We start from the raw sequence: 23,901 nt of genomic DNA, 5'->3' as shown, positions 1-23,901 counted from the left end.
TTAAAACGTAAGCAACCTGCGTCCTGCAATCAGTATTCTTTCTAGAAAGATGGATTTGGGGTTGTATTTTAAAATGTTTCAGGTTATTAAAAATATGTTCTCTTCCTCTCTTTTCTTAACCACTTAGTCTATTCAGAATTGGAAAACCAAAAAGCAGCAAAAAAAGGAGGAAATTTTCAAATTAAAGGAAAAGGCGGAGAACATACCTATGCTTTTTCATAATAAACAGGAGGACAATCAAAAGCAAAAGGAAGAACAAAGGAAGAAGCAGAAATTGGCAGTTGAAGCTTGGAAAAAACAGAAAAGTATAGAAATGTCAATGAAATATGCTTCCCAGTTAAAAGAAGAGGAAGAGAAGGAGAAAAAGCAGCAGAAAGAGCGCCAACGCCAGTGTAAACTAAAATTGCTGCTAGAAAATTACACCCAGCAGAAGAAAGAACAGGAAGAATTTTTGAGACTTGAAAAGGAGATAAGGGAAAAGACAGAAAAGGCAGAAAAAAGGAAAACTGCTGCTGATGAAATTTCCAGATTTCAAGAAAGAGTGAGTAAACACGTTTCCTAAATAACTTTTCAATGCTCCACATGGATGTATTACTCCCAGCTTCAGTTCAGCAAAAATTGAGTGCTTCTGATACATCAGGCCTGGACTGAGCATTAGTGTAGCAAAATAAGTAGGCCATGTTCCCTGATTCCTAGTAGATTATAGTCTGGGAAAGACTGGTGTGCAAATCGGGGACTGCGGTATAATAGGTAAACAGTGGTGGTGATTGTGTTTTGGACAGAGAACTTTTGAAGGTGATATGCAAGGCAGGAAGCTTACCATAGCTGTGCGTGTCAGACAGGAGGTGAGGCTTGAGTCTTGAAGGAGGAAAAGGGGGAAGGAGCAGGGCAGTCTCTCCTAGGAGAGGGAACAGCATGAATGGGCAGCTTGAAGGAGTGTAACAGTGTGGTTTGCGGGGGAAACTGTAAACACTCAGTATTCTCAGTATCAAGTGGGAGATGGGAACCAGCATGGAAAGGCAGCCATAGGCCAGGCCCTGAATGTGCTGTCTTCTCTGACAAACTGGCTGGCTTTTCCCCATCGGTGATTCCCTTACTTGTTCACTGTCTCCCTGCCATGATGTAAGATCCATGAAGGCAGAGGTTTTGTCCTTTTTGTTCATCCTTGTACCCTAGGGTCTAGGACATCGTAGGTACTCAACATACACTTAAAGGAATCAAAGTTCTTGAGTACAAATGAGAGGTAACTATTATGAATTGTTTTATGCATCAGAATACATAGAAGCAACAGTCATAAAGCAAAAAATAAGAGACATACAAAGAAAAATAATAGGCAAAAACACATTAATAGTGGAATTCTCTGGTCTATATATAAAGACAAAAGATCCACTCCCCAAAAACACAAGAGGTCACATAATAAAAGCCCAAGGAAAGAAAAAAATCTGTAAAACAGAAAATTTAATATATCTAAAACCAGACGTATCTTCATTGATAAGTGAAAATAGGTAACTCACCCATTCAAAGAAAAGAAGTTTTAGATTGAGCCATAAAATAAAACAAGAAACACTTAAAACAAAGTCATTCAGAAAAGATGTGCATGTATTACTTATATTCAGAGAAACTAAAGCTCTTAGCTTTTATTGGAAAAAGTTGATACTAAAACAGTATTGATATTTAAGATAATTTAACTTGTAGGCAACTAAACTTTGAAACAGTCTAGCTAATCTTACTTTCTTAATGTTATCTTTTTGTTGGTATTTATCTTCTAGGATTTACATAAACTTGAATTGAAAATTCTAGATAGACAATCAAAGGAGGATGAAAAGGCAGAAAAACAAAGAAAATTGGCAAAATTAAAAGAAAAGGTACTCTGTACTGAGATTAATTTATTTTCCCTTTTATTATGGTAACTCATTGATTTGTAAGGATACAGAAATAAATTCCATTTTCTTTATATCCATCTCCTTTATTTCATACCTATTTATTTATGTATTACAAAAAATAACTTGGTACAACTTAAGCAACTATTGTTTGAATTCTAACATTTTGCATTATAAGCACCTCATTTTCTTTTACCCTAAATTACTTCTTTCTTCCTACTCTTCATTCCTTTCTTCATTCTTCCTAGGTAGCCTGTTTCAGACCTATGGCAGCTATCAGAGCATTGTTCAATCTCATTGGTGATACAGATACTGGTGACTCTCATGAATAAAACAGAGGACTTACTGGTGGTTATTGTCTTAAATTTATTATCTGGCTATACCACTGTCATCCTTTGCTACACTACATTTCCCTCATAACAGAAATAGAAAAGAAACAGAACAACAGTGGAAGCAGAATAAAATAATTAACTAGAAAAATAAACTGAATTAACAGTTTTATAATAGACTGATGTAGTCCAAATTTTATTTTAGCTATATGAGCACAATTAGAAGTTTACTGAAGAGGTTATTAACACTTCATTTTGTTTAGCTAATATCAAGTATTTTTCTTAAAACTGCTTCCTGTTACTAAGGACCTTACTCACGAGTACGAACTTAATAGTTCGTATAAATTAACTGGCACTCATTTTACTTGTGATTACAGGTTGAAAACAATGTTAGGAGAGATCCCTCTAGGCTTTACAAACCTACTAAAGGTTGGGAAGAACGGACCAGAAAGATAGGACCAGCAGGCTCTGGGCCACTTCTGCGTATCCCACATAGGTAAAAAGGGCTTAGAATGGTGTTCATTCTAGAGTAATTTAATAAGCTGCATGTTTTTATTTTATGCAATTTCTGTATGTATATATCTTATAATAAAAACTTGGTAAAGCAAATCTATATACTTTTTAAAAGTTAACATTTAATTAAGACTTTTAAAACATTTCCTATATATTGATAATTGCTTTTCTCTTCTTCTCCTTAGGGCTATTCCAACCTGGAGACAAGGAGTTTAGTAAAGAATATGGGATAATGAAATTGGTGTTCAGTTGATAAGAATGTTTGCACATTCAGTTAAACAAGGAGAGAGTGACTAACCGTGTTCTTTAAATATCGCTAGCCTAGTCAGATTGATTATTGTGGCATATGTGAATTGACAAGTATGAAGTTCCATGTGGCTTTGTCACTAGTATTTCCTGTTTATACTAAGAGGGTATTTAATGTATAAGTTGGCCTGTTATTGATGTAAAAGTTCTCTGAATAAGTTTATGTTAGAAATATTTCATTTAAACAGAACATTTCAAAGATACTTTGTTTTTGTCATGGCATAGCAAAAGAAACTAACACAATCATAGAATGACATTTTTAAATGAAAATTTTATAACTTTATAACTTGGAGCTAAATTAGCTTGAGTAAAGTGGAAAGTTTTTTTTGAGTTATGAAATAAGTTAGTACTTTTTCTAAGTTAAACAAATGGATAATTTGTCAGTTACTACACTTTTGTCTAACAAATATTTTGTATTTGTTTCAAGCATGCTTTGTTTTATATAGAGAATATTTATTTTAAAAATATGCCTCTCACCTCATATATACCCTATTATTTGTATTATTGATATAATCTTTTTGGTTTCCTTCAGCTATTTCAAATTTCCTTTGAGCCCTTCTGGACTTCACATATTTATAAAATCTTCGTGTCTTCCACATCTTCCTGGCTCAGCAGTTTTCTTTTCTGCTCTGTTTGTCCCAAAATATGAACATTCTCTGTTTTGAAACATCATCTGAAATAAGCTGGCTTTAGAATCCTATGATTTCTCTTGGTGGTGTTTAAAATGTTTTAAAATTGCTGGACTACTATATTTGGTCAAAAGAATCAATTTTAAAATTTCCAAACTTCTGTAAAGAAAAACACCATTTAACCTAATTTGACTTTACTTTTCATATTAAAAAATCTTAATTCCTGAGTTTAATTAGTTCTCATCTTATAGAAAAGTTATTATATACATAATAAATAAAAGAAACTCATTTCTTATGATTTTTAGTGTATCTTTAATTGTAATTTGATGTATTTGGGTCAAATGACTCAGGTATTAATCTACTATGAGTAGTGGTCAAAACCTTTTCTTACTTTATGGTTATTATTCAAAGTAGATGGCTTCCAAATTTTGGAAAATAAATTCTTATTATACAATTTTGGGTGCAAAATGAGAGAATTAACATAAAACATTCTTAATCAGGAATGCCCATGTTATTTGTTGTACTTGTTCTTCTTAGCTTTTTTAAATGATTTGAGGCAGTTTATAAATATAGAACAGGACAAGGGAATTTAAAAACAGAACTGAACAGCTACAAGACACAGAAAGTAAAAGTTTATTTATGCATTGCTTTCTAACTTGTTGCTTTTTGTTGTATACAAATGCAGCTTTCAGTTTCCTGAATCTAAGGTAAGCCTACTGGGTGATGTGATTCTTACGGCTTTTTGTTTATTTTTTGTTTGGTTTGTTAATAAAAGAAAGTATGAAAGTGAAGACACCAGTCCTTCTACCTGAATCTAAAATAAATGAGGAATATATCATATGATCCTTTGTATAAAGAACATAGAATAAACATAAACATAATAATGTCTTCAGTTACAAGCTCTTAGAATAGATGTCAAATAAATATTATACTGGATTGAAAAGTATATTGATAAGAAATTTAGGAAAAACACTAAAGGAAAAATGTTACAAAGCACCCATAATTCCACTACCCTAAGGTAACTTTTTCCAAAAGTATACCTACATATTTTTAAGTTGCTAGTCTTAGAGTACATTTTAAATACCATACTATAATTGCTTCTGTATGTTTCTATATAATTGAAATATTATCATTTAATGGCTAAATAATATTCAGTTTTACAGATGCTCTATCATTCCTACACTTTGAAGACTTGTGCTGTTTACACTTCTTAGCTAGTAATTGTAATAATTTTATGTCTGAGTTAGATTCTGTCATGCATATGTGAAAAATCTTGTACTGTAAAAATCACCCATAAGAAGGTGGGTGATTACTTACCTAGGAAGTGTTTTATCTCTGAATGAGTTCACCATAGAAGTATTTGCTCCAGATTTGGGTCAGACTGCTGGTTCTTGAACTAAGAATCAGATGAAATATTTGGCTTCCCCTTAAGTGCCAGGCTGAATAGGGAATGTCTTTCTGAGCTAGAGTGGGCAGTGTTGATTCTAGTAAGTTATATGTATGTAATATGGCTTCACCTTGAACGTCTTCACACTTTGGGTGGTCCATATGTATAAGTGAGAGACAAAGATCTTCATTGTAATAATAGAGTGAAAACTTATCTGGACTGGGCATAACTAAAGGGCAAGGACTGTGGCTTCCATACTTATAGGGAAGCGCCAAGGACACCCTTCTGCCCATACTTGGCAGTTTGTTATCACAATATTTGTTACATGCAGGAGTACCTGTGAATAATCGGTTACTGGTAGCTAACATTTTGCAAGGTGCTTTGGATTGGTGAATTAGGGTAACTCCAGCCCGTATGGTACTTTTTTAAGGAATACATTTTCTAAGAAAGCTAACAATTAAAATTATGCCCCAGACTTCTGTTCGTTAACTATGAAAACCTAGTTCAAGCCTGATCCTTGGGTGGATTTTTCCCTCAAGACTGCCTGGAGCACTTTAAAAAGGAATAGTATATGGTTGAAACAATTTAAATCCCTCTTTTTGAAAAAGCAGCCTGAAGCATGTTATTTCTTTCTTTTTTTTAGCATACATATAGTTGGAGAATATGTTGAGTTTATTTGGAGAGAGAGAGAGAGAGAGAGAGAGAGAGAGAGAGAGAGAGGGAGAGGGAGAGGGAGAGGGAGAGGGAGAGGGAGAGGGAGAGGGAGAGTTTGTGTGTGTGTGTGTGTGTGTGTGCGCGCGCGCGCAAAGGACTAGGAACGTCTCTAAACTTTGGTAGCGTCAATAATTATTTAATAAGCATTTAGTTATCCCCATAACCAAATAATTTGATTTGTAGGTTTAATTTCTTTATATATTCAGCTTAAAACTGTGGCCTTCCAAAAATGAGTCTGTTGGCAAATTTATACTGACCCATCCCTGTTTTTATATATACCATCTTCATGTTCTTTAGGGCCGTTTTCTCAAAGCGAACTTGAAGGTATTGACCTTGCAGTTCTTCCCTAACATCGAACGAGGATGAAAGTTCTGGAAGGATTTGTGGATCTGTGAGCTGATTTTACAAGGCTTGCGAGGTGTTTCCAAACCTTCGGGACTTAAGAGTAGAAAAGGCGGGGTGGTGCGCTACCTAGGGATATATCACAGGGAGAAAGCGCCGCGTTAAGACCTTCGGTTGAGAGTGTGTAGTTTAATCACCGCCTGCGGCAGCGACGGGGGCAAGCCCCCTCCCCACCTGCCACCCCAGCGGCGCTTCTCGGGTTTCCTTGGTGCCGCGCGCCAATTGCTTCCGGGTCGCGGCGGACGTCGTTTCCGTAGCAGCATGGCGGCCACAGAGGACGAGCGGCTGGCGGGGATCGCTGAGGGAGAGCGGCTGGATTTCCTGCGGGACCGGCACGTGCGGTTCTTCCAGCGCTGCCTCCAGGTCTTGCCAGAGCGCTACTCTTCGCTGGAGACCAGCAGGTAACCGGTGGCCACGGTCCGCGGGGCCGACACGGGACCCGGCCCCCGGGAAGGGCGGTGCGGAACCTGACGGCTAAGTGGGCGCCCGCGGAGAGCTGCGCCGCCGCCCACCCAGCACTGCCTCTTCTCCTGGGCCCGCCTGCGGTCACCCTCATTCCCCCGAGCTCCGGGAGAGGGCTGCGGGGAGCTCTAAGTCGAGGGCTTTTGGAATCTCCAGTTTCTGCCCTTTTCACTTCCCATTTTTTCCTGTCAAGCTGGAGCTTCCTTTTTACCCCTTCACCAAACCTGAGTCACTTGGCCTCACTTCCGAATATGAAAGGAAAAAACAAAGCGTTTGTCATCGTATTTACATAAATAGCATCACTAATACTTCCTTGTCCTCCATAAAGTCATCAACTCCTAATTAGATGCCTGTGTGGTGTTTGATGTGTAGGTACGGCAGAGAGCCTCTAAAGCTTGGATAGATAGGAACTTTCCAGGAATTGTAAATCTAGTACAGGATTGACTAAGGAGGTGCAGTGTTGCTTGAAGAAGGCTGTTAAAGTTTATTTGCAGTAGCCTTGTGAGTTGAAGTTGGCTGAGGACTTAGATCTGGCAGAGGCTAAGAAACTGTGAATTAGTCATTCAGAGTAAAAGTCTGGGGCTGAGAATAACGAAAGGAGGAGGCGATCTTTGCTCTGCATCGCTGTGTTTGAAGTGAGGCTCCACAACTGTGGTGGAGTGGATTGGAAGAAGAGAGCAAGTTGGTTTTACTCTTATCTGTTTCCGTATTTTCTCAACTGAGTGGAGAATTTTGAACACTGCGTGGCAGGGTCAGTTTTGGAAGTTTCATAGATTACTTCTGCATACATGGTCAAGAAATATTTATTTTGATAGGTGCTGGAGGACAGCTGAACAAGGCAAGCAGGCAGTTTCAATAGGGCAGGTTCCTAACCCGGATTTCCTTAGGCCTTCCCTAATCATCCTTTCCAAAAGAGGCTACTTCCAGTTACCACCTAAAATTATATATTTATTGGTTTGTTTGTTTAATATCTTTCTTTCACACTAAATTGTAAACTTCATGAAGACAAGTTTTTGTCTTGTTTACCTTGATAACACCAGGGCTGCCTCATCCAATTTGGTAGCCACTAGCCACATTCGGTTATTAAATTTTGTTAGTTAAAATTAAATCAGATTAAAAAGCCACTTCCTCTGTTTACCGTAGCTACCACATTTCAAGTGCTCAGTCATCACATTGGCCAGTGACTTTTGTTTTTATTTTAACATTTCCGGCATCTCAGAAAGTCCTACGAGACAGCATTGCACTAGAACCTTGAGTAGTATCTGGCAAAAGAGAGGGCAATAGGTGTATATTTGTTGAATAATGTAAGCTGAGCCCTGATGGAGGAACAGAACTTTTGGTAAAGGAGGAGTGAAGCGTCGTTAATATTCCTTTCTCCATCGGTATTGATTGACTAGCAGAGCCCATATCTAGACCTCAGATAACATTTCTAAAACTCAGCCCGTTGATTGTAATGATATGAGATGTTTAGAAATCTACTGATAAATCACACTTATGTCTTATGAGGATTAATTTTATGTGCATTTAAAGCATTTGAATTAAAAAATCATCCGATTTTGATTGTTAAACAGTTGAACTTCGCTTGTAGCTATCAGTATAGGTCTGTGGTTGCATTTTCAAAAGGCCTCTGTGTTTGGTCTATTCTTCAAAATTCAGCAAGGACAAAACCAAACAGACTAATGAGTGTTGGCAGTAAACTGTAATCCTGCCCATAGCATAAGTAGAACAGCAAAACTTGTCTGATTAAACAGTTAATTTAAGAGTTGATTTAATAACTTTTGTATAATCTTAGGATATATACCAGACATTGTATATTAGATAATAGATATATAATATCACAGTGTACTAGTTAAGAGATATTAATTATATTTGTTTATGCCTCCTGTTTGTCACTTAAGTATGTTTCATCATTTTTGTTATTTTATGGCTTAATTAATAATCACATTTAACCTGTACATATAACCGGTACATATCAGTTTTTGTAGTAGTTTCTTAAAATTTTTCATCTTTTCTTTTTCCTGGTTCACACTCTTTATTTTTCTTAGTTCAGCATTAAGTTTTTTTGTGGTGTATATGATTCATAATTGACTTTCAGGTGCTTGTGAAGAAGCTCCAACTTTTTAAGCAAAGGTGACTAGTCACAAAATTTTTATTAATACCAGAGTTTTAAGATGAAACAATGTGTTGACTAAGTCATCATTCTTATCTAGTATTATAGTTCGGTTCCACAAGCATTTATTGAGGGCCTGCCACGTGTATCGGTGTCATGATACAATATTAAATTGACGATTCAGGTATTCCTGTGTTCTTTTTACTGATAGATACGCAGCAGCTGACTCTTAGGAAGGCTAATATTGAACTAGACGTTTAGACACTTATTTTCTGGCCCACCATTTTGGCAAAATCATTCTATTTCCCTGTTTCTTTTAGCCTGACCAATAGAAATTATTTTTATTTTTCTAATAGCAATTGCATTATGAAAATTTAAAAAGTATTGTTTGTTGCTTCACTCAAGGTTTTTCTTTTATATTAACTTCTGAAAAATGATGGTTACTAGTTAACTCAAGTGAATATAGATCTTGGATTGTGAGCTTTTGTCAGTTAACAGGTTTCTTTTCAGGGGCGGTTCAGAGCCTTTTTTTTTTTTTGGTTATATGATATTGTTGCCATTTGTGTTTGGGTAATAGGCATTAGAGGCAGACCTTATCTCATGGAACATAATTATCACCAAGAGCTGTGATTTTTCAGATGTGCCCACTGTATTGTGTAGAAATTTTCCGTATGTCTAAAGTATCGTTTTGTTTTTGAGAAGACTCGTTGAGGGAGTGGTGGAGGTTGCCAACCAATGAAAAAACCTGTGGTGTAAGACTGTGATTGTTACTCCTGTCCCTTCAAATCAGGGAAAATACCAATAATAATAGCTTCCATTTAGTTAGTGCTTGCTTGTGAGCAAGTAAGCACAATAACTGTGTGAGGTTTAATAGTTTACAGATAAGGAAGACGACTTAGAAAAGACTTAGAAAAGGTTAGGTAACCTGCCTAGATTACATATGACTGGAAATTGGCCAGCCTAGGATTTGAAGCTAGTTTATTTGCCTGCAAGTCTGAGCTCTGAACTACTGCTTCCCACATAAAGGGAGGTTCCACTGCCCTTAATTTATTCCTGATCTTATCCAGATAAATCACTTCCCTAATTCAAGTGGATTTCAGTGGGTTGTTAGAATTAAATTGAGATAATACAAGAGAAACTTCCCAGCTCGGTGTCTTATGCATCGCGATAGTCTCTCACTGTAAGTTTCTCAAAGTATATTGTTCTTGGGTGTACCAGTATCTCATTAGTTTTAGTTTTTGCCCTTAAGCTTTTTTTGGAATTAAATTGCTCTCGGATTTCTCCTAAAGTTGGTGATACCATTCTAGATGTATAGGAAAGCAGTTAATTATATACAGTGGTTGCCATAGGGCATTAAGGCTTAATTATGTCTTGGAATCTCTGTTAAAAAGGTTACAGAATGTGTCAAGTGGCTCTGCTAGAAGATTTTAGACCAGATAATTTAAAGTCTTAATTTATCAGTATTAGTGAAGGAATTACGAGAATACGAAAGTGAGATAACCATGCTGAATCAAATAACATTGTAGAATGAATCCCAACAGGAAAGGGATTATATGTAACAAATTCTTTATATGAAAAGCAGTCACTAAAGGGACTAGTTTTTATATGAATGCAAAACACTTAAGATTTCTGGTTTAGTGTACAATCTTGGAGGGGAAGGGTATTTGCTTTATAGTATTCCGTTTTATCAAAGAATGTTCCTCTCTGGGAAAATGGGAGTTGAAATGCAAATGCATTTGCACTTTTTAAAGTTTTCCTTATTTCCCAAAATTCCTTATAAGTTTTTTCCAAGGGGTCATATTTGTAAACAAATTTGAATAATGATAGATTTATTCTAACATCTTTAAGAATTAAGCACCAGCTATATGCATGAGTGCTTGGCAAATCAGTGAAAATTGAGATTTTTATATATTTTCCAGTCTTTTGGCCTTATTTGTATTGATTAGGGGCAGGAAATTCTCTTTTTTAAATCTACTTTTAACCTTCAGGTTGCTCATACACTGGCTTCAGTGGATTCATGTATACTTCAGATGAGAAGGATTGATTTCTTAACCCTTAAATGTCCCTTTATTAAAAATTAAAACAAAGGTTTGATTGATAATATTGAACTGTAAGAATAAGTTGTGTTTTTTGGCTTTTGCAAGTTGGGAGTGTTGTTTGAATTATTGTAAAATTAGAATGAATTTATTTTTTTCTGAACAAGAAAGACTTCATTGTTTTTATAGTTAAGATGAAATTTTATATTTTTTCTTTTAGGTTGACTATTGCATTTTTTGCACTCTCCGGACTAGATATGTTGGACTCCTTAGACGTGGTGAACAAAGATGATATGATAGAGTGGATTTACTCCCTGCAGGTCCTTCCCACAGAAGACAGTGAGTGAGTTTTTAACATTTTATTTTTAGTGTGACTAGTTACACCTGGCATAACATGTGTTGGTCTAGGAAATCTTAGTATTTATTTATAAATAATAGCATGTTTTATTCATCTGTGTTTTCCTTGTCATACAACACTCCCCTTGTATGCAAACACAATACTGACCAAGTCTAATCATTAATCTCTGGAGAAAACAGTTTAGAGATGGGGTTAGATAAAGATTCACAGTTCTGCACCCTGCTGTGTTGTGCACTTCCGTGTTGATGAGTGCTTGTTGATTACTTCCGTTCCGTATTTATGTTTGATCACTTTTGTAGCATTCACTCAATTTTTCATTCCCAACCATTCTTTTTGTCTCTTCAATTGAAAAACTCTTTGCTGTTAAAAAGTTTCATTTCTGTCTCCTGGTCATTTTCCCTCTAATGTTTCATTAGCATTTCTTTAATGGTTTCTTTGAGCTTTTACTTATACTTAAGAAATTTTTATACTTCTTAAAACTTTATACATCTTGATCAATTAAACACATTTTCAAAATTCATAAATTATTGATCAACTAAATACACACAAATTTTATAAACTCTTATTCACTCCATTAAGTGTAAAGTACTTAATATCGATTTAACTTATAGATGTTAAAAATTCTAACCTTAAATTGAATTAGATCAAGCAAATAAGCTCCCAGAAAATCATGCTGTTTTTATCTTTGGTTACCACTTGCGTTTCTTTTAATAGTCAGCATTTATAAATTAACTGTGTGTTTCATTGGTTGGACTAATCATATATAAATCTCACCTGGATGAACTTTGGGGAAATAATAAGCTAAAGCTTTATTTAGAAAGAAAGAAAGAGCTTTGGTCCAGTAGCAGATGCTATTGGACATACTTGATGGCTTTTTACTTTATTTTTCTTCAAGTTTGCATTATTTGTTTCTATATAATTTTAAAAATCTATGCTTGTTGATAATGAAGCGTTTTTAACTAGATCTATCAGAATTTTAATACATAGATATCTTACCACTTTTCACCTGCTATATGTGATATACCGGTCAGTACTTACAGAGTCTAACATTTTGGCGAGTAGGAATTACTGAATGTTCTGCTAAGAGTATTTTGCTAAACCTGTGGAGAAGAGCCGTTATGGTCCTCATTCTCTAGGAACTTGTGGCTGAGGTGAGGTCACAGTCTAGTCACCTGCAAAGTGGCAGTAATTTGTGTTTTCCCTTTTTCTCAGGATTTTTTTTTCCACTAGTTTAGGTAAAAGTCTGGGGGTTTTTTTAACTTAGATATTAAACAGGTGTAAGGTAGTTTTATTAGTTTTGTTTGTTTACTAAAAATACATGTCCTAATCAAATTATACACTGGAGTTTCTTAAATATATTTCACTTAGTACAGATAGGAAATCATACACTGTGGTACATAGGAAATCTGTAAGTTTTTTGCTAAAATACATTTTGTATTACTTTTATAAGTTATTTACAATACTTATTTCCTTAGAATAAAGTAGCTGTTGTCTCTCTAGAAAAGTAGAGACCACTGCATTTTAATGAAAGAACTTATGCTATAGGTTACGGTTACCAGAACACTAGTCTTTCTTACATTTTTATCCACTTTTAAGGACTGTTTGCTGGCTCCATGTTTGATCTAATTAATACTCATATTCTTTTTAAAGCCTTCTTTTCTCATTGTTTGATTTTTTTATTGTGAGAGATTTGTTGACTGTTATCTAAACTTTCATATTATCCCTAATAATTGTGTTTGCTACATACTCACTAGAAGGGCCAAAATGAAAATGAGAATGTCGTACAACTACAGCTGTTATTTTACAACTCCTCTTTGGCAGTATTTACTAAAACTGAGCATATGTATATTCTGTGACCCAGCAGTTCTACTCCCTAGTATGTACGTACCCAACAGAATTGAAAGCATGTCTTCACCAAAAGATGGGTACTAGAATGTTCACAGCAGTATTTTTCACAAGAGTCCATAAGTAGGAATATGCACACCACCCATCATTAGTGTAATAGGTGTTAGATGTAATGATATAAGTGTAGTGTAAATGATATATTCGAATTCACACAATGGAATACTATACAGTAACGGGGAAGAACAATCTAGTCTTATATGCAAAAATTTGGTTGAATGTCACAAACATGTTTTGAGATAAGAAGTATGTAGTGTATTTTTCCATTTATACAAAGTTGAAAAGTAGGTAAAACCAATCTGAGCTTTTAGGGAGTGACAAGAAGTAATTAGGATGGGCTTCTAGGGTGCTGGTCAAGTACTTTTTCTTGATCTGAGTGCTGGTTATACAGGTGAGTTTACTTTGCAAAAGTTCATTGAGCTGTTTATTACTCTCTGATGAAAGTTTAAAAAATTTTTTTGAATTAGAGTTGGTACTTACCATCTGTTTAGAGATTCATCAGAATTCTCTTTCCCATTGTACTTTTGAACTCCATGGACTTCATTGGATTGAAGCCCATTGCTAATTTTTAATTTTTTCAGTCATTGAAGGTTAACTGTTGCTTAAAATATTTTTGCTTACATCTGAATTGTAAACTTCTGGAGGGCAGGGAATGCGTCTCTTACATTTCTTTTTCTTTCGGTGCCTAAAGCATTGCTGTGTATCAGCAGTTGTTGGACTGCTAAATCACCTGTACCTTTTCCTACTTTACTGTTCCTCTTTTCTATATTTACACATTTAGCCTAGAGCATCCTCTGGCTCCTCAAATATTTTCTCATTCATAAGGCATTGGCAGACTGCATAGAATATACTTTCTAAAACTCATAGCTCTGTATTTGTCCTAGTTTGTGATATCACATAAAATCTTAGGGAATTTAAAAATCTTAAAATGTTAAACAAAACCCAGAGACCATAAAGGAAAAGATTGGTAGATTTGAATGAATAAATATTTTTAAATGTTATGTAGGTAAGTGACAGACTTGGAAGAAATTATGCCAATATATATAATAGGCAAAATATAACTATCCAGATTATAAGGAATTATTAAAGATTGAGAAAAAATGACAAGGTTTATGAATAGGTAGTTCACAGAGAAGTATAGTCATAAATACATGAAAAGAGAATTAACCAATTCTAGAAATAGGGAGCTAAAATAGAAATAAGGATGTTACATTGTTTTTTACCTAACACATCAATTTAGGAAAAAGCTTTTAAAAGCTGGTAAGTATATGAGGGAAAGACCACTTTCTTTTGATGGAAGTGAAAATTATTGTAATCTTTGGAAGGGCATTTTAGAAGTATAATTTTTAACCCTCACATATTCTCATGTGTGTTTTAGTTAGTTGAATAATGGCCCCTAAAATGTATGTCCACCCAGAACCTCAGAATATGACCATATTTGGAATTAGGGCTTAAGGTAATTAAGGTAAGGTGTAATTAAGGTAAGGATCTCACAATCAGTGACTGGTATCCTTACAAGAGAAGGGAGAGGGAGATATGAGACCCAAAGGGGAAGGCCATGTGAAGACAAAGGCAGAGATAAGAGTGATGGGTCAGCACTATAAGGAACACCAGGATTGCCCACAGCCACTAGAAACTAAGAGAGGGACATGAAATGGATTTTCCCTCAGAGCCTCCAGAAGGAACTAGCCCTAATAACAGCTTGATTTTGGACTTCTGGGCTCCAGAACTATAAGAAAATCAATTTCTGTTGTTTAAAGCTACCAGATTTGTGGTAAGTTCTTACTAATCTCAGGAGACTAATAGATGTGCACAAAAAACTGTATAGAGGAATGTTTGTTTTGACATTGTTTGTTATCATGACAAATTAGGAACAAAATAGATATTCAGCAAAAGTGAAACAGTTAAATAAACTATGATCTAGTAAAGAGTTCTGTGCAGTAGTAAAGTGATTGAGATCTATGTATGTACTGACATGAAACTGCTCATCATATATAGTTAAATGATAAATACCAACATGTACGGGGGTGTTTTGTTTTAGTAATCTATGAACATCAGTGTTTAGGAAGAACATTCATAGGGAGTCTTTATGAAGGAGGAAGATGGGACCAGAGGTAGGGGATGGCAGGATAAGATACTTTAGTTTTATTCTAGTATATGCATTGTTTAAATACTTAAAATAAATCTTTCCCTATTAAAAAATTCAAGTCCAAAAAATCTGTAACTTAACCTCTCTTCAAAGCACAACAAAAATAATTAAAAACTAAACCTACTTATACACAGATATTAATATTTTATAATTTTCAGAGCATTGTCAGATACATCAAGTTTGTGCCTTCTTCTGAAGGGGAAAGTGAGAGGCAGAGTGATTAAGAGACCTACCTGAGGCCACACACAGATTTTAAGCAGTAGAGTCAGACTGAAATCTCTGGCTTCTGACTCCAAGTCCCAGTGCTGCTTTACTGTAGAAGTATATGGGGTCCCTAGTGGAGACTATCATGTGTGGCACTTAAGTACCTTGTGAATATTTAATCACAATTAACCCTGGCCTTCCATTTAATTCCAGGGTTGTAAAGAACCTAGTAGTATCCTAGTAATAAACGTGTGGTTAGAGCATTGGAGGATTGGGAGCCCTTCTCATCAACATCAGGAAGTAGTTAGGAAACACAAAGGATCTGGCTGGGAGTTTATGTTACCCTCTCTTATCAGGGGCACAACTGGAGAACTTTGGAGCTAAAACCAAACCAACAGTATTATAGTCCATCATTTTACAAGTAAGGATATTAAGATCCAGAGAGAGTTATAATTTGTTCACAGTAATATAGCTAGTTAGTGCTGGAGGCAAAATTAGAATAGTTTTCTGTTTCTTATTTTCAATTTTTCTAATACTGATCCAATGAAATAGGTGCTCTATTATCATGTATGTTTTTCTATGATATGGTTTTTTTTTCATGAGAGCTCTGAGGCTGTCTTCTGGGTCTAAAGGAAAATAAATCTGGTATCTGTTCTTTAAGAGCTTATAGAACATTAGTATTAAGTGTTTGGAAATGTAGATAAGGTGGTTTAATATTAAAAGGTAAAATGTTAAATGATTTTATTTTTTAGTAGATTTCTTTTCAGTAAGATTGCTGCATTTTTAAAATAACATGCTAAAAAACTTAAGTATAGTTTCATGTGGCTAAATTGAGCATGTTGCAAATTTTAGAAATTATAGAGCACCTGTTTGGGAAGCATTGTGGATCAAGAATTTTTTGCAAAGATAATTTCACAGTGGTTGGTCGGTCCCCAGCTGCCACTAGTCACATGTCTGGTAGGCTGTACCACAGATCTTTTCACAGTCCAACTGCGATTCTGAATTTTCAGTTTACTATTTTGTTGGATGAGACAGTATTAAATTTCTAATTTCTGTGGAAAAAAGTCTCTTACCACCTTCTGTTTAATTGATCTAGGTCTTATTCTAAAACTAATATGTTAAATTTAGAAAATAGATATAAAAAGACATTTTTAAACTATAGAATATTTTATTTACCTTGTTTCCCGACATCCTGAAACAAGGAGTTGTGTAAAGTGTGTCCTTTTACTAGGAAACCTTGTGTTTCTTGAGACCTGTGAAGGATTATTTCTATAGCTGTAAAATATAAATATCCATTTTTTACATAAAAAATTACCATATTCCTCACTTGAATTCTGTTGCTCAGTGCAAAAATCTGACTTTCAGAATGAGGATTAGAAAGTTAAGACATTACCAAGTCGAGTTTTGAATTATATCTAAGCAGCATGACCACCATTAATAGTGTGGCGATATTTTAGCCAAAGAGCTGTTCTTTTGTTTTGTTTTGTTTTTTATTGAAGTATAGTCAGTTACAATGTGTCAATTTCTGGTGTACAGCATAATATCCCAGTCGTGCATACATATACATATATTCATTTTCATTAAAGTTTGTTACAAGATATTGAATATAGTTCCCTGTGCTATACAGAAGAAAATTTTTTCCTGTATTTTCGTATATAGTAGTTCGCAAATCTCAAACTCCCAGATTTATCCCTTCCCACCCGCCCCCCTCCCCACCGGTAACCATAAGATTGTTTACTGTTTCTGTGATTCTTGTTTCTCTTTTGTAGATGAGTTCATTAGTGTCCTCTTTTTTTCTTTATGTTTTTTATTTTTTAGATTCCACATATAAGTGATATCATATGACATTTTTCTTTCTTTCTGGCTTACTTCACTTAGAATGACGATCTCCATGTCCATCCATGTCGCTGCAAGTGGCATCATTATTTTATTATTTTTTATGGCTGAGTAGTATCCCATTGTATAAATATACCACAGCTTCTTTATCCAGTCATCTGTTGGTGGACATTTAGGTTGCTTCTGTGTCTTGCCTATTGTTTATAGTGTTGCTATGAACATTGGGGTGCATGTATCTTTTCACATTAGAGTTCCCTCCAGATATAAGCCCAGGATTGGGATTGCTGGATCACATGATAAGTCTATTTTTAATTTTTTTTAGGAATCTCCATACTGTTTTCCATAATGGCTGCACCAGACTACGTTCCTACCAACAGTGTAGGAGGGTTTCCTTTTCTCCACACCCTCTCCAACATTTATTGTTTGTGGACTTTGAATGATGGCCATTCTGACTGGTGTGAGATTTGGTTTTGGTTTGCATTTCTCTGATAATTAGCGATACTGAACATTTTTCATATGCCTATTGACCATTTGTATTTGTCTTCATTGGAGAATTGCTTGTTTAGGTCTTCTGCCCATTTTTGGATTGGGTTGTTTTTCTTTTTTCTTATTAAGTTGTATGAGCTGTTCATATATTCTGGAAATTAAGCCTTTGTCAGTCGCATCATTTGCAAATATTTTCTTCTTTTCCATAGGTGGTTGTTTTATTTATGGTTTCCTTTGCTGTGCAAAAGCTTATAAGTTTCATTAGGTCCCATTTGTTTATTTTTGCTTTTATTTCTATTGCCTGGGTAGAAATTTGCCCTAGGAGAACATTTATTAGAAGCAGTACAATTTTTAATGTATTTTTATCTTTCACAATAAAATTTTCTCTCAAAAGAGGGGAAATACATACCTTTCTTCCTATGAAAAGTAAAAGTTAACTGCTAATAAAAATCTTTTTAAACTCTCATTGAAGTTTTACATTCTATTGGCTTATAACGATTTTCTATGTTTTTTAGAAATATCTAAATGCACTGTCTTTATGATGCTTGACATGTAGATGGTGTTTATTATGAGTTTAATAGTAAAATCGTAAGTTGTAAAGTGAGATATGACCCAGTCATCAGGCAGGAGTCAGCTTTATAGCTTAACAGTTGTCTTTCAGGTGCAGGCATGCAGGTAAAGGGATTGTTTTCCTTATAGTTGATAGCTAAACACATTATATTCTCTAGTAACACATCACTCTACATACTCACGTGTATATATATTACATTCGTGTACATATTCCCATTTTTGCTGCTTCTCCTTTTCTTTCTATCTGCCGTGTTTCATTTTTTATGTAACCTGAGTTTTTATGAGATACAGGTGTCTAAACTACTATATAACAAGATAAACTAATTTGACTTTATGGATGCATTCACTGAATCAGTGGTTCTCGATCAGACAGGGATTGTTTTTCTTTCTAATATTTGATTGTTCAAGCCCTACTCTGAGGGTTTTGATGTGGGCCAGGATTAAGACACAAAACCATCTATATTTTTCCCCACTATACTTGATTCTTTTGGTCAGTCAGACCACACTTTGTTTGCCTTGTTACTACTGAATAGGAACACTAGATGGTGCTATTTAATAACTGCCAAAGAAGTTTAAACTTTACCCTGTATACGCATCCAGTTGTAAATTTGGAATAAATTGCATGTTTATACTTTAATAATTATCATGAATAAGTAAGCTTATCAGAATCATAAAGGAATGCACACAATAGCAGACAGATCTTGACAGAAACCAGAAAGAATTACCTCGTGAATTTTTTAAGATGACAATATGTACTCCTTTTTGAAAAGGGAAGGAAAGGCATTTTTTTTTATTTTAAAGAAACTTTCATTGATAAATTGTAACAGAAGCTGTTTATTTCCTCCTATTTCACTTTTGATAAAACGATTTTAAATGATTACTGTTTATTTAAGCCATAGTCACTGTGGTGAACACAATCTAAACATGACCTTTAATCTTTACAAGAACGCTGCTAGACATTGCTTGCAATATATTATTGTTCCTAGTTCAAAAACGGAGGAAACCAGCTCAGAGAGGTTGTTACCTGTCTGTGGAACCCAGTGCTAGTAAGAATAGAATCTTGAGTTTGATTCCAAGTGTCCATGTGGCAGTTTCCTAACCTTTTATGGTATTTTTAAGCATCAGTATTCTTGCTACTTTTCAGAAAAGTTAGTAGTTTAAGTAATATAAAAACATAGAAATGAGCAAATAGAAATATCATTCATTCATTTATTTCTAAGGAAATAATTTCGTTCAGAAACATATCTATCAAACCCTTACTACATATCAGCTTCTGTATAAAACACCTGGCAGAATTCTCTAACTTAGTAGAGGCTCCAGAAAAGCTTCCTAAGGGAAGTATAAACTCAGACCTAAAACATGGAATCAGAGCTTTCTTCCATCAAAAGTAGAAACAGGATTTGATTTTCATAGAGAACCATCAGCAAGTCAGTAGCTTGAAAGGCTATAAAAAGCTATAAAAAGGCAATCCTAAGGAAAAAAGAAACTGATTTCAAAAATTTAAGTCACAATAGGAAAACATTTTAGGCATCAGATGGAATAGAGAACCTAGGAAAATATTACTTGACATTACCCCTCCCCCAATTAAAGAGAGATTAAAACAAGCAACTATAAAAGGATAAAGGCATCCATGGCTTGGTAAGGAAGGAATAATGTATTTTTAGATTTTACAAGTACAATATTACATCCAGTTTGGAATATGGAAGGGGGTATTAGGCAGAATTTTAAAGATGTCCCCCCTACCCCCACCAGAGTTCCTGTTACCTGGTTATTCAATCAAAAACTAATCTAGTTACTACATATTTTGCAGATGAAGTTAAGATACTAATTAGCTGGCCTTAAAATGTGGAGATTACGTATGGGTGTTATATATACAGACCTAGTGTAATCGTAATAGAGAAGAAGGCAGAAGAGTTAGTCAGAAATGCAGTGTAAAAGGGCAAAAGAGAGGTGCTGCAGAAGGGGAAGCCAGAGATAGTCTAAGCATGAGAAGGATATGAGCACCATTGCTGATTCTGAGATACAAGGGCCCAGATGCAAAAAACGGCAAGCGCGACCTTAAGTGCTAAGGGGTTCCCCCAGCCAAGAACTAGCAAAGGAATGGAGACCTTAGTCCCCAACTACAAGGAACCTGATTCTGCCAGACAACCTGAATGAACTTGGAGGCAGATTGTTCCCCAGGCCTCCAGTAAGGAATGTTGCCCTACCAACACTTTAATTTGAGCCTAGTGAGACCTGCCTTAGTCTTCTGACCTTACAGAACTGTGAGATAATAAATGGGGTATTATTTTAACTCACTAAGTTTGTGGTAATTTGTGATGACAACGATGACTAATTCCGAGAACAAAAGTCACCTTTATTTGTGTCATCGCACACAATATTATTTTATTTATTCCTTTCCAGGCTTTGACGATAAGCACACTTTGCTTGATTATAAACATAGTGCACATATATTTTGTATCCTACTTTTTCGCCTAACTTGATCAAATACATTTCTGTATATTACTACATAGTTTTCCCTATTGACTACTTTTAATAGCAATATCATGTTCCTTTGAATAGCTATAGTGTATTATATGTAACCTGGTGGACTTTAGTGTCACTTCACAATTTTTATTTTCATAATACTATAGCGAGTGTTTTTGTGCATATGACCATCTCATACTTGAAGGTCCTGGAGTAGATTTTCAGGTGCATCATTACCAAGTCAAAGAGTGTGAGCCTTTTCATAACTCATTATACATTGGCAAGTCTTAATAAATAACTTACCAATTTAAGAGTATTGAGCAAAGGTAAGAGAACCATGTTCATCAAAATCATTATCACTATTAGATAGTATTCTTTTAAAAAAATTTTTTTTCGGTTAATAGGGTGAAGATGCTTGGTGGAGAGTTTTAAATTTAGGAGTAAAGTTTCCTAAATTACTCATAGAATTAATATATAGGCTGCTACTCTAAGTATTTCAGGGGATATAAAGCTGAGTAGCATACAGTACCTATTTGGAGAAAAATAAGAGTGAATACCAGTTATTAGTCAGGGACCAGTCATAAGAAATAGGAAGTTAGCTCCTCACATCGGAGCCTATTTTTAAAGCAACTTGATTTTTTTAATAGCATGTACGGTCTGTTGGTACGACATTCCTACCTTCTGTATCTATCATGCTGATTTTATAATAGTTCTCAAAACCATAATTATTTTCTTACTGTGGGTATAACTTTCTTCATTTATATTTTTAAATTTTTTTCCAGCTTTTTTGAGATATTATTGACATGTAGCATATGTAAGTTTAAGGTGTACAGCATGGTTATTTGATACACGTATATATTGTAAACTGCTTACCACAATAAGAATAGTTAAAACTCGCATTCTCCTCACATAATTTCCTCTTTGTGTGTGTGTATGTAAGGGGGGGGGATAACATTTAAGGTCTACTGCCTTAACAACTTCTAAGTATACAATACAATATTGTTAACTATATTCCCCATGCTGTACATATATTAGATCCCCAGAACTTACTCATCCTATAGTTAAAAGTTTGTACCGTTTGGCCAGCATCTTCCCACCCTGCTCTGTGCCAGGCCAGATAACCACTATTCTACTCTCTATTTCTATGAGTTCAGCTTTTTTAGATTGCACTTATAAGTAAGAACTTAGACTATATGTCTTTGGCTTATTTCACATAGTATAATGCTCAGGGCTCATCCACATTGTTATGAAAGACAGGACCTCCTTTTTGATGGCTGACTGATATTCCCTTGTGTCTATGTGTATGTATATGTGTGTGACATATATATGACATTATATATATATATCATATATGTATATGATATATATATATATGAGATATATATATATATATATATATATATATATATCATATATATATATCTCACATTTTCTCTATCCATTCATCCATTGTTGGACACTTAGGTTGTTTTCTTGTCTTGGCTATTGTGAATAATGCTGCAGTGAACATGGGAGTACATATATCTCTTTGAGATAATGATGTCATTTTCTTTGGATATATACCCAAAAGTAAAATTACGGGATCATATGGTAGTTCTATTTTTAATTTTTTGAGAAACTTCCATAGTGTTTTCCATAACGGCTACCAGTTTTCATTCCCATCAAATAATGCACAAGGGTTCCCTTTTCATGCATGTAGTAACTATTTTCTTTCTTAAGTTCCCAATTTTAGTCCATTGATAACTTGAAAAATTGAAAATTTTTAGGTAGAAAAACACACGAGTAAATATACTTTGAATAAGCAGGAGGCGAAGTGCTAACTTAAAGTGTTCTTTTGTACTTCAAAGCAAAGTGTGTTATTGGACTCAGATGAAGGTCTGTCTAATACTAAAATACAAGGTACATATATTTTCTGTGACTATAGAGCAGTTATACCTTTAGCTTGCTACCCTGTAAAGAAACAGTGAGTTAAAGTAAAAAGACACAGGATGGGACATTAGGATTCTAGATTCTTTTGTGTTGCTAACCAGCCATTAGCTTGAACATGTCACTTCGCATCTGGGCTTCTTCTGCTTTCTGTTCTGTAGAATGAGGGACTGAGTATGTTGATTACATGAAAAATGCTCATTTAGGAAAAGTATGAAAGCATTTTGTATGCAGTGAGGTAGACTTAAAGGTACGTGGTAGGAAATCATTATTTTGATTTGGACTTACTCAGAAATTAAATGAAGAAGTTCTCATGAAGCACCTAGTAAGCATTCAACATTAGCATTAAAATGGAGACAGTGACAAAGCTTTGGTACCAAAATACTCTCTGAAAGATTGTATAATTGAACTGCTTTAGAATCTGTACAAAAATAAAGTACATTTTAAATAAGTACATGTTTTTATTTTCTAGGATCAAATCTAAACCGCTGTGGTTTCCGAGGCTCTTCCTACCTGGGTATTCCATTCAATCCATCAAAGGTTAGTTCTGTTTGGACTAGGAGGAAGAGGGTGGGGGAGAGATTTTAGTGAGAAAGAAAACTAAGAAAGTATAGGGCAAGAACCAAGCTTCCAAGTTTCAGTGTAGGTAAATGCTGTCTAATAATGTGTATTATGAGCTGGAACTCTTTAAGGGAAAGCTATACCCACCTTACTTCCTGAAAGAAGGCACAGTATATAAACACAGAGAAATTCCTGTTGTTAGAAAAATTATCTCTGTCTTACTGTCATGTATGTTTATAAAAAATTATTGGTGATTTCCTGGAGAAAATGGAAATAAAGAACTCAAGTGTTTGATATTTGTTCTCTAAGAAACCAGTGAACTCTTCCAGGTGTTAGAGAAGGATTTTACATTTGGCTCACATTTCTTAGGAATGAAAGAAAAAGCTCTTGCCTAGGTAGTGGTTGGGGACCTAAGTGGTGATGAATTATGACCTTTGTGACGATAGACAGACTGTCTTCAGGGTTATAGGCAGAGGCTTTGGTACGAGCACATGCAGGTGTAGAAATCAGTGAGTCCTAACAAAGTGAGAAGCTTTTTTCTTCTTCAAAGAAGCAGACTCCAAATAAACTTTTTTTAGGTGTTTCATCCGTACACAAAATACTTCTCTACAGTAAAAAAACAGAGAAATTGGCATCATTTTGTGGAAAGAGACCTGACAGAAGATTAACTTTTTC

At 34.9% G+C, this 23,901-nt stretch overlaps 2 protein-coding genes across 11 annotated transcripts in view; both read left to right on the top strand.

Annotated features, from left to right (window-relative positions):
- Positions 1 to 3,952, top strand: part of CCDC112 (coiled-coil domain containing 112) — a 231,899-nt gene extending 227,947 nt beyond the window's left edge. For 9 of the 10 annotated variants that reach the window (XM_074360489.1, XM_074360490.1, XM_074360492.1 and 6 more), the window contains 4 exons: positions 128 to 541; positions 1,770 to 1,865; positions 2,587 to 2,705; positions 2,908 to 3,952. In XM_074360489.1, coding sequence (XP_074216590.1) covers positions 128 to 541; positions 1,770 to 1,865; positions 2,587 to 2,705; positions 2,908 to 2,938 — 660 coding nt within the window. In that variant the 3' untranslated portion in view covers positions 2,939 to 3,952. The remainder of the gene's footprint in view (positions 1 to 127; positions 542 to 1,769; positions 1,866 to 2,586; positions 2,706 to 2,907) is intronic. The other variant, XM_074360491.1, reaches the window with a different exon arrangement.
- A 2,104-nt stretch (positions 3,953 to 6,056) lies between these two features.
- Positions 6,057 to 23,901, top strand: part of PGGT1B (protein geranylgeranyltransferase type I subunit beta) — a 42,921-nt gene continuing 25,076 nt past the window's right edge. The window contains exons 1-3 of the mRNA XM_010971506.3: positions 6,057 to 6,561; positions 10,989 to 11,107; positions 23,138 to 23,205. Coding sequence (XP_010969808.1) covers positions 6,422 to 6,561; positions 10,989 to 11,107; positions 23,138 to 23,205 — 327 coding nt within the window. The 5' untranslated portion in view covers positions 6,057 to 6,421. The remainder of the gene's footprint in view (positions 6,562 to 10,988; positions 11,108 to 23,137; positions 23,206 to 23,901) is intronic.

Source organism: Camelus bactrianus, chromosome 3 (assembly GCF_048773025.1).
Source record: "Camelus bactrianus isolate YW-2024 breed Bactrian camel chromosome 3, ASM4877302v1, whole genome shotgun sequence".
In the NCBI taxonomy this organism is placed as follows: domain Eukaryota; kingdom Metazoa; phylum Chordata; class Mammalia; order Artiodactyla; family Camelidae; genus Camelus; species Camelus bactrianus.
Note: the sequence above shows the minus strand (reverse complement) of the source record. Positions and strands in the feature narration are given on the sequence as shown.